The following is a 14,969-nucleotide window of genomic DNA, read 5'->3' on the forward strand; positions in this document are numbered from 1 at the left end:
TCTCTCTCAATTCGCGCATTTTCAAAGGCTGCCTGCCTCTCTCTCCCTTCGGAGCACAACGACAGGTTATGTTATTTTATTTATGTTACTAATAATGAGTCTGTAACGCTCCTTCACAATAAACTAACTACAACTCAAACCGAAAAAAACCCCTTTCTCCATTCCATTACTGCCCCCTGCCTTAATAGGCTTAATATGCGTATGTGTGTATGTATATATATATTCTGCTTCTGCGTAATATGCGTATGTGTGTATGTATATATATATTCTGCTTTCACACGGACAACAAAGTGACACACACAGAGACAAAGCAATCATTAAAATCCCAATCTTCTCAATTCCCGTTTTTACATGAAAACCAGTAAACAACCGTCACAAAATAAATAAAAAAGATCAGTACCCCGCCCCCATTACTTTGCCCATCACTAATCCATATATATAAGATACAAAGTTGTTGAACACAATTCTTTCTGTAGGAACTCGAGAGAAAACCCAAAAAAAAAACAACTAATCTACCTAACCGGCTAACTTACTTAATACCTAGCAAACAAAATGCGGACAAGGACCGACACCAACAGAAGGGAACACGCTTTTGCTTATATCACAAAGACGGGAAGGAAGGGGGTTGATCATCGGTAACCGTGACGGAGAATGAGCTAAAATGCGGTAGAATTTGTCTTTAAAGAGTCTTGTTTCAAGATGGGGTTCAGTGAGGGTGAGGTAGAGGCGCAGGCGCTGCTGGGGGCTTAGCACACTGGTAGCACTTTGCAAACAGCCCGAAGCTGTCGATCTGCTTCACAAAGTTGGTGACACTCGCCCAACCACCAAATCCAAATCCCACAACAAAAACCCAGGCCACCACAAACACATTCAGCGCATACATCCCCGCCCAGCTCGGTAAGAAGAAGGGCGGTTTCTCCGCGGCATTCTGCAATCACAAACAACAAGTGACAGAAACAGGTTAAGGAGATGAAAGGAACGTTACACCTTTGCATTTAATGCTGTCTATTCCTCTAATTAGATCCATTCTTTCCCATTTATTAGGCTCCAGTAGGGGACTAGCAATCCCCCGGTGGATCTGGATTCGTTTTTTTCAAGTTTCCACTGTTCGGCAAGTGGTCCCCGTCACTAATAATGGATTTTGGACGGGGCCTGTCTCTACCAGATCGAGGTGCCAGCTCCAACAATTATACACAAGTTGACTTGACCTCCCTATTGCTAAACGGTAGTGATGAACTGTTTCAAAATAGACCAGGATACCCTCCCTGATCCTAAGCAAACATTTAATGATTGTGAAGCGCTTGAATTGGACACGGACAAATGGATACTTATTTTAGTTTGACAATAGTGAGGGTCAAAACCAACCAGTTGGAAATTTTATGCCTAGCGTAGTACTAATCAAACAACACAAACGTCATTAATGTGATAATTAAGTTAATAAAAGGATAACAGAGGCAGAGGGAGGGATACCTGTCGAGCAGAGGCAGAGCGGTAAGTGAGCATGTGTGCCAAGGCGGGGATGATGTAGACAGTGAAACTGACGAGCAATGCACCAACAGCGGAGTTGATGGGTCCAAAGAAGGGGAATATGATGGCTAAGAACCAGATGGGGATGACGACGGGCAGACGAGCTAGAGCGCGCAGGCAAATGCTCTTGGCGTCGTGCATTCCAATCACCTTCTCCCACACAAAATAGAGAGGGGTACAGGCGAAGCCGAAGGTGATAAACTGATGAATCAGCATCAATATAACAGCAGCATCACGGAATCCAGTCTTCGGGAGCAAGGAGAAGGCGTTGGAGTGATTAAGGAGTTGATCACCGAAGGCCCAGTACATTGCAGCCGCAGACGGCAGGGTCAGTGTGAAGACGTACAGAGTTGCTAGCAGGTAGATGTACTTGAATTTTTGTGGCTTCCACATCGCATGCATGATTTCCCTGTTAGATGAATAAATATTATCATTTGGTTATTAATCTCTCAATCGATAACAACAAGCTCACATGGTCAGGTTCATGAGATGCCAAAATCATTGGTTAACGAACAAAACGGCCTGTGCACATGGTGACACTCCTGTGATTTTTCTAAAGAAAATAAACAACTCGAACAATTTCAACAGTTCAGATCAAACTAAACTTAAATCAAACATCACATGACCATGTGAGGTTCCTTAATCATAAATCAACAAACGAAACTTTCAATTCGTGTCTCTAATAATCACATGTACAGAGCATAGTGAACGGGTCACAGAACCTTCAAGTTCTATTTTTAATGGGCCATCATCAGGATTAAAAAAAAAAGCGCGACTTATAAGTAATTAACACCTTGATTTATTGAAAGTTTGACTGTGGATTACATTTTAATCTAATGATTTTTCCCAATTAATCCACGTTTACCATTTTGAAAGTTAATCGTCTTCACAGATTTAGGGGCCCCCGTTTGTTTGCATTATTTGGAGGGAGAAACCCGGCCAAAGTTCTGACAAAGTTCTGAAAAAGGCAGGCTTTCTTGCAAAATCGCCCTAATTTGGAGGGCTTTTACAAAAAAAGTTGTAAAAGTTCTGACTTTTTCAAAACTTTTATCACCGTCCAAAAATTGCGTCCAAACATGCCCTTAGGGAAGATAAAGGTTTAAGATAGAGAATCTGTATGCCCGCCTGCCATATATTTATAGGAGGGACAACATAAGACAATTAACTTTGGTCTTTCGGAACGATCTAATAAATCTCGTGAAATTTCTTTCATTGTAGACGCAACCTAGAATGTAGGAGTCCAGTTTATACTAACTTCAATCATCATTACTCATTTCCTTTGCAGTCCACTAATAAAAGGATTTCCTCTTATTAATTAATGGTTTGGAAGTAGTAACAAGCTTAAAAGCTAGAGCTAAATTGAAAGGTTACTTGGCTGTCAATGCTATATAAGAAATAAAGGTCAATTTCAACTATAGAGACCTAGCTAGCTAGAAGAAGAAGTAAGAAGGCTAGCCATAGCTCTTTATGCCGTCTGTAGCGGTTTGCCAATGACAGCTAGTGAGCCCTCCTGCTCAGTTAAAGATACATGCTAAAGCTAGAGACGAGTAAATGGGCTGCGGACAAATTATTATTATTATTAGTAAAATAATAATGATATTTATTACTTAAATATTATTATTCTCCTCTTTCTCCTGGTCTTCACCCAGCTGGATAGCTGTAAATAATAGCAATCGTACTCCGTATGCACCCCTTTTCCAGTTTCCCACCACCCCTTTTGTTTTTGTTTTTTTTTTTTTTGTTTTTTTAAACAAAAGAAAAGAAAAGTAAGAAAAAAGATGGGGAAAGGGCAATTTTTGTGGGCAAAAAATAAGGGATATGAAATAATTATATCTTGTAGGTTTGCTGACCGGCAAAAGCTGCAGAAATGGGAACGGAAGGAATCGGCGGAGAGTTTGAAAAGTGGATTTTTAGCGAAATATAGATAGATAGATACAGGAGCCTAATAATTATAACCCAAGATAGCTAGCTAGCTAGCAATTGATTTGATGAGATGGGGGCAGGGAGTACTCACACGGTGACTGCGTGGCCGCCGAAAGTGTACAAAATATTGGTGGCTCCGGTGAAATAGAGTACCAGCTTTTTGGGGCCCGAGTGGACCACGCCTGCAACCTGTACGTACGCACCAGTCGTTACAAAACCAAAAGGGAGCACGACCCTTGTTAATTAATTTAGTTTTGGTCCTCAAATGATCAGACTCTTTGCTGCGCTTTTGAAATTTACATAATATTTACTCACAATTACCATACCGTCAAGTTAAACAAGCACAACGGTACGGCGCAGCAGCTGGTTAGAGAAGAGAGAGGGAGGGGGAGAGCGAGGAGGAACCAACCTGGCCGTCGACAAGTGCGGCGATGGTGATGTACCAAGCGGTGTAGGTGGTCATGCCCAGACCCAGAAAGGACCAAATCCTGTAGTTGTGGAAGGAGGGAATGAAGACGGTGGTGGCGCAACAGGCTCCAAATATGTAGGTCCAGGTCCTCTTGTCCAGATGGTCGCTGACGTAGTAGATGTTGCTGGCGCAGCCAATCAACTGGATGACGGATCCGAAGAGGAGGAAGGTGCAGTTGAAGGCGAGCCCCAGGGCTTTCCAGTAAGGCCCCAGAAGCCCATCAAGCACCTCGAACCACTGCAGCGACCGAAAAAGTGATGAGCTGAGTGAATAAAAAGAAGAAGAATGAAATTGAGGAGGCGGGGGCGCATCTCATTTCATCACGTCAGCTGGAACCTAGAAAACAGGGGAATTGAGTTTCGGGTAACAGGGGTTAAGAAAGACCTGGATGACGTGATTCTTGAAACTGACGTTCTCCTTCTCCTTTCTGCTTCTGTACTCGACGTAGAGGACGCTGATGAGGTAGGCGGTCCAGCTGCCCATGATGCCGTAGAACAACTGAAACACTATTCCCGACACCATCCCCAGCTGAGAGAAGGAGTACGGCAGCGTCAACAGGACTTGAGCTACCTGCGGCCACATTGGTTGACGCCGTCACCATTCGACAATCGGCCAGTTTAATTAATTAAAAACAAATTAGTTACATGCATGGATATATATATTACTCAGTGAAACTAGCTAGAGAAACTAAGCAAACCACGATGACATCGATCATTAAGAACGAATTAAGAAGAAGCATGGCACATACTTGATTGGAGGCGCAGCTGAACCAAGCATCATAAACAGAACCCCCGTGCCAGAGCAAGTTCTTCAACGCGCCTCCCCCTCCTGGAGGGGGACCACCCCCTTCCTCATCGGCGTGATCCTTTCCCATCAGTTGCTGATCTGCAGAGGTCTCGTTGTGGCCGACCACGATTGCCTCCTCTCCTTGCTTAGGAGCCATTGGTTCTTCTCTTCGCCGGCACCGGAAAAGAATTACGACGTGCGACGCTCGCTGCTGGAGCTGAAGGATTGAAATCGAGAGAAAGAATACAAGAGAGAGAAAAAAGACAAGTTAGCGGTCGCGGTAACCACCGTTTCTAACAAGGGTTAAATTAAAAGATGGAAGAAAAAAAAATTATAATAATAAAATTAAAAGTTAAAGTAAACTCAAAAGAACACAACCGTACAACTGGCTATTCCTTTCCTTCTCTCCCCCCTCGCTGGCTGTGGTTAAAACGCAGCAGCGGATCCGTTGAATCTGGGGGGGGAAGAATGAAGGTAGATGTGCCGAGTATTACCACGAATCAACGCACGCAAATGAGGTAATCAAAGGTGGGGGGGTCTTATAATTCGGAAATTAATGAAGGCGAAAACAAAGCAGTCCTGAGGAGTAACGGCTGAGAGAATAATGAGGACGAGGAAAGAAACGCTCACTGTTAATTACTTTTTGACTTGCTTCGCTTCGCTTCGCTTGTGTTTTAAAAGCGGAGAGAGCAGAGCAGAGGGCTTGGGAGGAGTAATAAGATTGGAAAAAGAAGAAGCCCGCACTGGCCTGGCCTTCTCTCCGTTTCGTTAAATCCCCCGGAATTAATTAAGGAGAGAGAGAGAGAGAGAGAGAGGATTGGACAGTCAGTGCAGTGCCTCAGATTAAGCTCTTCAGCTGTGAGAGGACAATTAACAGCGGTAGCTCATGACTCTAGCTCTGGCGCCCAATTAAGTTGCAGCGCTGCAACTGACATTAAATGCCCAATTAGAGTTTTGAGGCCGCCCGCCGTTTCTGCCCCCCCAGAGAGAGGTACGTAGTAGCTAGTGTAGTGGTTGGTACAATAGTAATGGAGCGGGTGCCGGGTAGAGAGAGGGGGGGGAATAAATTGGAAATTAAAGACTTTCTTCACTCTGATCTCTTCTGGTTTATTAGCCCAGATTCCTTTCGACAAAATACAGATAGATACGGAGAGAGAGAGAGAGATGGGGGGAGGGAGAGGTGTTAATCAGCAACCAAACCAAGTAGGTATTTATATAGACTATTTAAGCTATAACTTACCAAGATGCTAAAACAGAGGGGGGCTCTTAGGTAACATGTACTACGTAAATGAGCAAATAAATAACAAGGACAAACAAAACAACCGGGAGACACCCGACTTCAAAAGCCACCAAAATCTCTCCTGACAATTCTATCCCTCAATCTCAGCTGCGCCTAAGGAGAAGGTTTTTCGAATATATATCTCCTAAATTATATTAGATATATTTTTACGTAATCGGCCACAAGTTAGGGTAATTTGCGAATAACGATAGTAAACTTTATAGAGAAAATTGATCGATCCGTCTTGAAGTAAATGTTGTGCTCTGATACCACTTGTTGTGCATGGCAGAAGTCAAAACCAAATCGATGTGCTTCGAGAGACCAAATCAAACAAACGCCGAGAGAATACCAAACAATGCAAAATAACGGCACAAACTCAAACAACCAATTTTAACGTGGTTCGGCAAGTTACCTATGTCCACGGAAAGGGGATGAGGTTTTCACTAATAGAGAAGAAGAATACAAACTGAGATTACAAAATCACACAAACTCACCAATTAATCTTACCAACAAAGCTCTAATTCTATTTAAACAAAACTCTAACCAATAGCTCAGAAAATATCTCTTTTCTGTTCTCCAAATATCCCTTCAATGCTCTCCAAACCTAAAATTTGTTCCTATATATATAGAAATCCTAAAACCAAAAGCATACTAGGAATTCTAAAACCAAAATCAAAACAGATTAGGAATCTTAATAACTTGTTACCAAAACAAATTATGAATCATGTTACCAAAACAGATTACGAATCTCAATAACATGTTATCAAAATACATTAGGAATCCCAATAACCTGTTACTAAAATAAATTATGAAACATATTAGGAACTCGCTATTCAACAATTCTCCACATCGGCAAAGTATTTTCAAAACTGAGCTGATACCAATACCAACCAAACGTCCTATTTGTTGCATCTAGTACTGTTGATGCCTGATATCAAACAGTCGACGGGGTCTTTCCGTTAAGGGATGCAGTTCTGATCTTCGCACTAGCGGTGAAGAGGGGGAGGATGAGAGGTGGGGCCGACTCCACCTCTGATTTTATGCATGATCCTTGAACTGGAATTCCTGATCCTTCTACACAAACAAGAAGGAACCCGTAAGAGGGCGGGGACCGGTTCCCCTGTAGTACCTCCAACGGTCAAGTCAGGTGGTGAGCTTGAGTGGGGTTTGAGAGAAGATCTGAGGATCATTGAGTCCTGCTCCTCATTACTCTTGTTGAGTTTTTAAAAGAAGACATAGCTTTTAGGATTGCTTAGAGCTTTTGCCGAAAAAGAGTTCAGAAATCTTAAAAAAGTTCAAGCCCCATGTTTCTTACCCCCCCCCCCCCACCTTCTTCCCCCCCCCCCCCAACCTATTTTTATAGTCCGTCACCTCTGAGATTGACCTTTGGCTTTAACTATGCACAAGAGGATGGTTACGGGGTGAGCAGACAGGCTGCTGAGTCATTCTTCACTTTACAGATGTCAGCCAACGACTAGCGGAGAAGTCATTCGAGCACAGGAGGATGCCTTGGGAACATCTCAAATTCGATAGATGAGACAAGACGAAGGATGAGACGATTGTTTAGGCCTCCTTCTCTTTCCAGATGGCGACTGACGATCGGAGGAGAAGTCATTCGAGCACAGGAGGATGACTTAGAAACATCCCAAATTCGATAGATGAGATAGGACGGATGATAAGCCAATTGTTTACGCCTCCTTCCCTTTCCAAATAGCGGCTGGCGACTAGAGGAGAAGTCATTCGAGCACAGGAGAGTATCTTAGTGATCTCTGAGAAGTGACTTGTGGGCAGAGTGAGCTATTTTCGCACGAGGTTTGTCAGAGTTAAGATCTTGATAAGATCGCTCAATAAATTGTGGTCTTGGTTGATGTATATCTAAAGGTGACTTAGCTGGATCTTATCCCATTAGCAAAGACGGGTCGATTTGTGGGTCATTTATATGATTTATCAACAAGTCAGTCGAGTGAGCTTCTAGTCGAGTAAACTGCCGAGAAGGTGGTCGAGTCGACTATTTGGGGAGTCGTCTCGACTTATGAGGGGTCGACTAATCCCGCACTTCGTGTCGATAAAAGATGATTCGTCTTCTCGGCGGGCAAATAAACTTGCTTTTGCCTGGACTTCTGGGCCACTAAGTTGGTTTGGACCATAGTTTTTTTGGGCTTATGAAGACAATCTTTCGACAACTTTATCTTTAAATGGGTAAATTACCATAACAAGTACGAAGTGGAACAAATCCACGATAACGGACTCAATCCACAATAACTCGAGACCCAAACGAGAATGTGACCACTCTCCAAATATCGATATCTACTCACCAAATCGGCTGCATCATAAATGACTGTTTACTTATCCTCTTGCCTAATGAATTAAACATTCACATAGTTCCCCCAATGGCGTCCAAAGACCCTCAATCCAATAGAAGAGTTCTTAATTCTTCACCAGCATCACCAACGCATCTGCAATTGATAATTCTCCCAATGACCCCAAAATGAAACAAACTAAACACCTTCATCTGAGATGAACCAACGGCCATATCCAAATTGAAACTATGTCCACCAGCTGCACTCGAATCAACCAACTCATCATATGCATCCAAATCCAAATGATCCCCAAACCATGTCACCTCAGCTGGAATCCTAAACGATGTAGTATAATCTAGAGTATGTAGAGTAATCTCCACCCAATATGGAGTAGCATCACCCTCCACCCGCTACGACACCCCAACGATCTGATCAGCACTCTCCACCTGTTAAGAGTCAAAATGGCATACCTGCTTAGAACCAAATCAGAGTCTCCCAATTGATAACTAAACGAACCTCTGAATCTCAAATGTGCAATAGGATCAAATCTCACATCCTTGATTATGCTTGGAGGTTTGGGTCTACACCTCAAGTCCAACATAAATTCTATCCTTTTACGAGTCGGTTATGTTTTCTATTTAAGAGGAACGGTGCAAGCCTGAAAGTATTGATTTTCATTAATAAAATATCACTTAGTTAATATTTCTTTCATAAATTTAAATATTATTTTTCTTCGTTAAATTGAAGAGTTCCTTGGGGCCTTCTGAGATTTGTTTCCACGTTGCATCAAGAACCCTGAAAACTTTGGGATTTTCAGAGAACTCCCAGAACTTTCTTGATGAGTTTGCAATGGAGCAAGGTATCCTTACGATTTTTGTTTCCTTTGTCATATGTATTGCTTGAACTAACTACTCAGAGCAAGTGCATCAAGCTTCTAGTTGGGAGTCCTAGTCACCAAGCTCTCAAGAGCTCTCAAGCATTTTAGAATAAAAAATTTAAAAAATAAGCCTTGGGATGCCCTCCTTCTTTTATGGAGCTCCAACAAGCTCCTAGTTTGGAGCTCCACCAATATCAAAAAACCCTTCTTCTATTTTAATATTTTACCCATTACTCAACGGTCATTTTTCAACTCTAATTGCTCATTTATTTCATTATTTTAATATTTTACCCATTACTCAACGGTCATTTTTCAACTCTAATTGCTCATTTATTTCATTTACCAAATCTTTGTATCTATTCTATTACTCAACGGTCATTTTTCAACTCTAATTGCTCATTTATTTCATTTACCAAATCTTTGTATCTATTCTATTTCATTAAATAATTAAAAAAACAAACAAAAGAGACTGAGCCACTTAAAATTCTCATCAGGAATACCAAGCCCCTTTTCATCTCCCTCATCTCAAAAGAGACCTCTTCATATCCCCAACCCCAAGCCCAGGCCTTGAGCCCTCTTCATCTCCCGTCGAATCAAATCCACGCAACTTCATCTCCCGTGTCAAAGTCTATATTTTGCCGAGGACTTGCCGATTGGAGCTCAGGCCTTGCCGATCGGAGAGGGGACTTGCCGATCGGAGATGGTCTATCAGGTTAGAACCGGGCAAAGTCACTATTTTGATTAATCGAGCATTCTTCATTTTGGAAAAGGTTGGATTTTTTGCTTCTTTTTTCAGGCCTTGCCGATCGGAGAGGGGACTTGCCGATCGGAGATGGTCTATCAGGTTAGAACCGGTCAAAGTCACTATTTTGATTAATCGAGCATTCTTCATTTTGGAAAAGGTTGGATTTTTTGCTTCTTTTTTTGGGCAGATTTTGATCACTCTGCAATTGTGTTTTTGTGGGTGGTGGTTTTGTAAATCTTGCACAGCTTGGGAGCTCTTAAGCTCTCAATGTCCATGTCAGCCTAAGGAGATGGCTTGGGAGCTCCTTGGGAGCTTGCTGGAGGGCTTGCAAACTCTCCCACCGCCACATAGGCCTTGAGAGGGGACGCAAGGAGCTTGCTGCCCTTGCTCTCAGAGGCTGAAAGGGTTATGAGACAAGGCAAACAACTTTGGATGGTATCTTTGGGTTGGTAACGTGATATTGGTGTTGTGAGATCTTCTATTGTTAGCTAATCATTCCTCAATGAACGCAGACCAAATATGAAAGCACACATCAAAGTGTGTCAGTGTCGTTGCTCTCTTAATTAGTCTCTGCTTTTGGTTTGATTATTATGTCCTTTTTTATTTACTTAGGTTGGTGTAATATTTCAGGTCGAAGTTGCATTGTTTCTGTGACGACCCTAATTTCTGAACCTAAAAGGAAAATTGAAGTCAGGCTAAACATGTGAAAAATCCTTCAAAAGTGTATATTCATCAAAAGACCATCAAAATAATCTCTCATTGAAATAAAACCAACAATAAATATTCTCTATAATCCCAAAAGTCAATATTAGTCCAATTAACTTGATATAAACAAATATTTCTCAACTTGAAACAAAACTCGACCTAAAAGAAAGAATCACATTATTCCAAAACTCTCAATTTATCAACTAAACATCAAAGACTTTATTTAACGTTCACCTAGAAGATAGTAACAATCTTGAAACTTATTCCTTGCTTCGTTCTAAGAATTTGAAAATCATCAACTCCACCTAATCCCGAGTCTCTGAAAAGCAGGAAAACAATGCAATGAGTTCCCAACTCAATAAGTGGATAAATTCATACATTGAACATTCGTTTTACAAAAATTCAAATATTTCGACAAATGGTAAGCAAAATATAAGAATGATAGAGAATCATCAATGAACTATAGTACTTGATGCAAATATTTAAGAAAACAAAAAAAAAATCATAAAATGGAAATAAGCAGGTCACGTCTCAATGCGGTCAACACTTAATACTCTGGTTGACTTGATAAACCCCATAATTATTAAGCTTGTGGTTCCCGGACGGTGAGACCCAAATTTAGGCTCTTAGCGGCAAAATAAAACCTCATAAAGGCACATTAAGTCCTATTTTAATAACTTGCTTATATCCGACATATATCGATATATTAACTTGAAATGCATATATTTTTAAGAAAATGAACAAAGTTCGTATAACCATATACTCTATAAAGGATTGCTAGAGACCAATCAACAGTGAAACCAACCACATATGCATTTTAACTTACTACTATATGAAAGACATGATTATCAAGAAAGAAATAAGCATAAGCTTATACCAAATATCCATGTGTGTCACCTCCAAATCAATATTTAATATGCGAGTAAATCACACAAAAGGATATAATCCACCAGAAATAAATCCGCATATACTTAATATAATTTTATATGAAACATATGCAGTGCACAATGCATAAATTCACCACTAACGACAAATCGAAGATAATCCAACTACCCCTCACAACACCTCCTCAGAGTTACGTGGAATCCCTAAATAAAACATACAAAATAATCATCAACACAACATCCCACTAATTATAATATATAACACATATCAAATAATTTATTACGACTATGGTATAACAACAACTTAGTACCCTAATTGTTACAGCTCTAGCATGAAAAGAAATAGTTTTTTTTAAACAACTAGGTCGGATCATGACTAATCCACACAAACAGACGAAAATAGCAATTAAGATTGCTCCATCTATGACAATTGTGTATGCATCCTGGTGATATTAATTTGTGATGGCAAGGTGGGGATTAGATAGAGGTAATATTTGTTGGATAGTAGGTTACTAATCTATTTTGGTAACATGAGGTTATTAGGATTCCTAATCTGTTTTGGTAACAGGTTATTAGGATTCCTAATTTGTTTTGTTTTTGGTTTTAGGATTTCTAGTCTGTTTTGGTTTTAGGTTTTCTATATATATGGAACGCCTTAGAAGAGATTAGAATCATAAAAAAGAGGAGAGTTATAATCAGATATTAGAGAGACTTTTGAGCATTCTGAGAGGGAGATATTATGAGCAAGTTGAGAGCTTTGGTTAAGGGTTAGTTTGTGAGTTTTGCGAGATTGCAACCCTTTGTACTCTCCTTGATTTAGTGGAATCTCCCCCATCCTCTCCCCGTAAAATTGATTGTCTCGCTTGTTGTGTGATTTGTAATAGCTTATTTAGGTTCTCTCGACAGGTCAGTCCTAGAACTGATGAGAGGAAGAGCTGATATCCCACTTTGTTAAGATATTTTACTTTTGATTCTTATTTCATTAGTGAAACAGGAATTCCTATTGCGACCTAACTCTCTTGTTGTTGCACCGAGGTGCTATCGAAATTTTTGTTGCGTGCAACAAGTGGTATCAGAGTCTAGATTTCAGATCTAGGGTTTTGAAATTAGGTAGAGAAAAATTCTTGTGTGAACCTTAGTTCTTGGAGTTCTAGGCTTCGGTGGAGATAACATTAGGAGTTACCGTTTGAGATTTCACTTTCCTCGTGTGGACAGGAGATCTGTTTAGAATCCGATCTAGGGTTCAGTTGGGTAATTCTTAATTTCTATCAAAATTTGATTCTTTCTCTATAACTTGGAGTTAGTTTGTAATAGGAGAAGAAGGTGAAAGCAGCGAGTCGATAAAGAGTACAGTTCAAGTTGGTTTTCAGAATACCAAAATTAGTGTGATGAAATATGATGGTAAAATCAACTTTGGTTTATGGATGAGCGACGTACAGGATGCGCCCAATGCTTAGAACTTGGAGGAGACCATCGTAGTGCACGAGAGACCACCAAAATATGAAGAGGCGATATGAGAAAAGATGAATATGAACGCTTATGGGGTGATCATGTCCTGTTTGGAACAGGAGCTGAAGTATGATGTGATTCGGGTGACATCTGCAATGAATATGTGGGAAATTCTCAATAATAAGTACCTTATGAAGAGTGTTGAGAATCGGTTGCACTTGCTACATAGGTTATTCAGATTTCAGATGTCCAGAGGCACCTCGCTTGCGGCTCATGTGAACAACTATACGAAGTTATTGTCGAATTTGGTGAATATTGATGAGAAGATATCAGATGAGTACAATGCTATTATCTTATTGGGCTCCTTAACGGATAAGGAGTATGACACCTTTGTGCTCACTTTGTTGAATGGGAGATCTTCTATCAGCTATAGTAAAGTAACTAACGCTTTGACAAACTATGATTTGAGGAGGAAGGACAAGGAGACTTCCCACGCTAGTACTTTAGGAGAGGCCTTGTCAACGAGAGGTAGAAGCCCATATCCGAAATGTGGTAATAGAGGAAGGTCAAAGTCAAGTGGTCATCACCAGCTAGGAAAGAACCAATGTGCATTCTGCAACGAGCATGGACATTGGAAAAGAGATTGTCCAAAGATCAAAGAGAATAAGAATAGGAAGAAAAAAGGCCCAAAGGCCAATGAGGTGAATATTACGAAAGAAGATGATTCTGTATTTTAACTCTGGAACGTGAGCATGACCTTCATGACCTTTGCATTTTGATGTTGTAACACAGGGATAACCTCTGCGTTTTGATGGTGTAACGCAGGGATGACCTCTGTATTTTGATGTGAAGAGACCATCAATTTGTGGTCTCTTTTGCTAGAGCATTACAAAGACCGTCATCTTGTAATCTTCATCTTAGTTCCTTAAAAATATGAGAGTCGTCAGATTGTAACTCCCGATGTTGATTGTGAAAGCTGTTGAACTAGAGCTTTCATCGGTTGTTACGAAGGTCGTCGGATTACAACCTTCATCGATCTATATGAAAGTCTTCAAATTACAGCCTTCTAGAAGTCGTCAGATTATAACTTCTATCATCGGTGTTTGACGGGGAATCAGCTATCTATTGTGATTTTTAGACAGCCTACAGTGATGAAGGGAGTCCGCAGTCGGAACTTGTATTATCTGAAGGGGAGCACCGAGATTGGTCATGTTGCTTCAGCTATTTCAGAGACGGAGATGAGCAGGCTTTGGCATTATAGGTTGGGACACACAGGTAAGAAGTCACTGCAAGCGCTGTGCAAGTAGGGACTATTGAAAGGAGCCAAGAGTGGAAAAGTGGATTTCTGTGAGTATTGTGTTATTGGCAAGAAAACAAAGATGAAGTTTAGGACTGCAATTCATAGGACGAGAGGCATTATGGACTACGTGCACACAAATGTTTAGGGTCCCACCAAGACGACATCACTTGGTGGTCGACATTGGTTCGTCACGTTCGTTGATGACTATTTTAAATGATATTGGGTGTACACCATGGCAAAGAAGAGTGAATTTCTAGATATATTCGTGGAGTGGAAGAAGATATTAGAACTGTAGACTGGGAGAAAGATCAAGACATTGTGATCCGACAATGGTGATGAATATACTTCATACCCCTTTCTATAGCTATGTTGAGATGAGGGCATAGAGAGGTACTTCATGGTTAGTCATACACCGCAGCAGAATGGGGTGGTAGAGAGGCTTAATCGATCTTTGCTAGAGAAGGTCCGATGTTTATTATCGTAGAGTGGTTTGGAGAAGATCTTTTGGGCTAAGGCACTTACATATGCGAGCCAACTCATTAATAGGTTTGTTAGGAATATTGACCCCAAGATTAGTTTATTTTGATAATAACAAATATTATATGTTATGTGTATTATGTGCTAATATTTGTTTTGCAGTATCAGAGCTATATCAACAATTATATTCAAAGAGATACTCAAGACATAGATGAGTTTAAGGCAAAATGAAGCAAAGAAGAATATAT

General features: G+C 40.7%; 1 protein-coding gene across 4 annotated transcripts; it reads right to left on the minus strand.

The window, feature by feature from the left end:
* LOC109829760 (auxin transporter-like protein 1) lies at positions 315–5,880 on the minus strand. 4 transcript variants are annotated; one of them, XM_020396792.1, is made up of 7 exons: positions 5,346–5,880; positions 4,668–4,922; positions 4,304–4,489; positions 3,860–4,156; positions 3,542–3,639; positions 1,471–1,936; positions 315–928 (listed from the first exon to the last, which is right to left on the minus strand). In XM_020396792.1, exons 2-7 carry the CDS (start codon positions 4,860–4,862, stop codon positions 707–709), a joined length of 1,464 nt encoding a protein of 487 aa, XP_020252381.1. In that variant the 5' UTR covers positions 4,863–4,922; positions 5,346–5,880; the 3' UTR covers positions 315–706. The 4 variants fall into 4 exon arrangements, with proteins under 4 accessions (XP_020252381.1, XP_020252380.1, XP_020252383.1 ...); XM_020396791.1 differs by having other exon boundaries at positions 5,336–5,880; XM_020396794.1 differs by lacking the exon at positions 5,346–5,880 and adding an exon at positions 5,089–5,298.

This window comes from Asparagus officinalis, chromosome 2 (genome assembly GCF_001876935.1).
Source record: "Asparagus officinalis chromosome 2, Aspof.V1, whole genome shotgun sequence".
In the NCBI taxonomy this organism is placed as follows: domain Eukaryota; kingdom Viridiplantae; phylum Streptophyta; class Magnoliopsida; order Asparagales; family Asparagaceae; genus Asparagus; species Asparagus officinalis.

What these genes read in the sequence shown, in the direction of transcription:
- LOC109829760 (XM_020396792.1), bottom strand. Translation starts at nt 4,862, where the DNA reads ATGGCTCCTAAGCAAGGAGAGGAGGCAATCGTGGTCGGCCACAACGAG. An exon ending in TCAGCTGCGCCTCCAATCAA is followed by an intron (nt 4,490 to 4,667) that starts GTATGTGCCATG and finishes ATGTGGCCGCAG; the next exon opens with GTAGCTCAAGTCCTGTTGAC. An exon ending in GGCGGCCACGCAGTCACCGT is followed by an intron (nt 1,937 to 3,541) that starts GTGAGTACTCCC and finishes TTCATCTAACAG; the next exon opens with GGAAATCATGCATGCGATGT.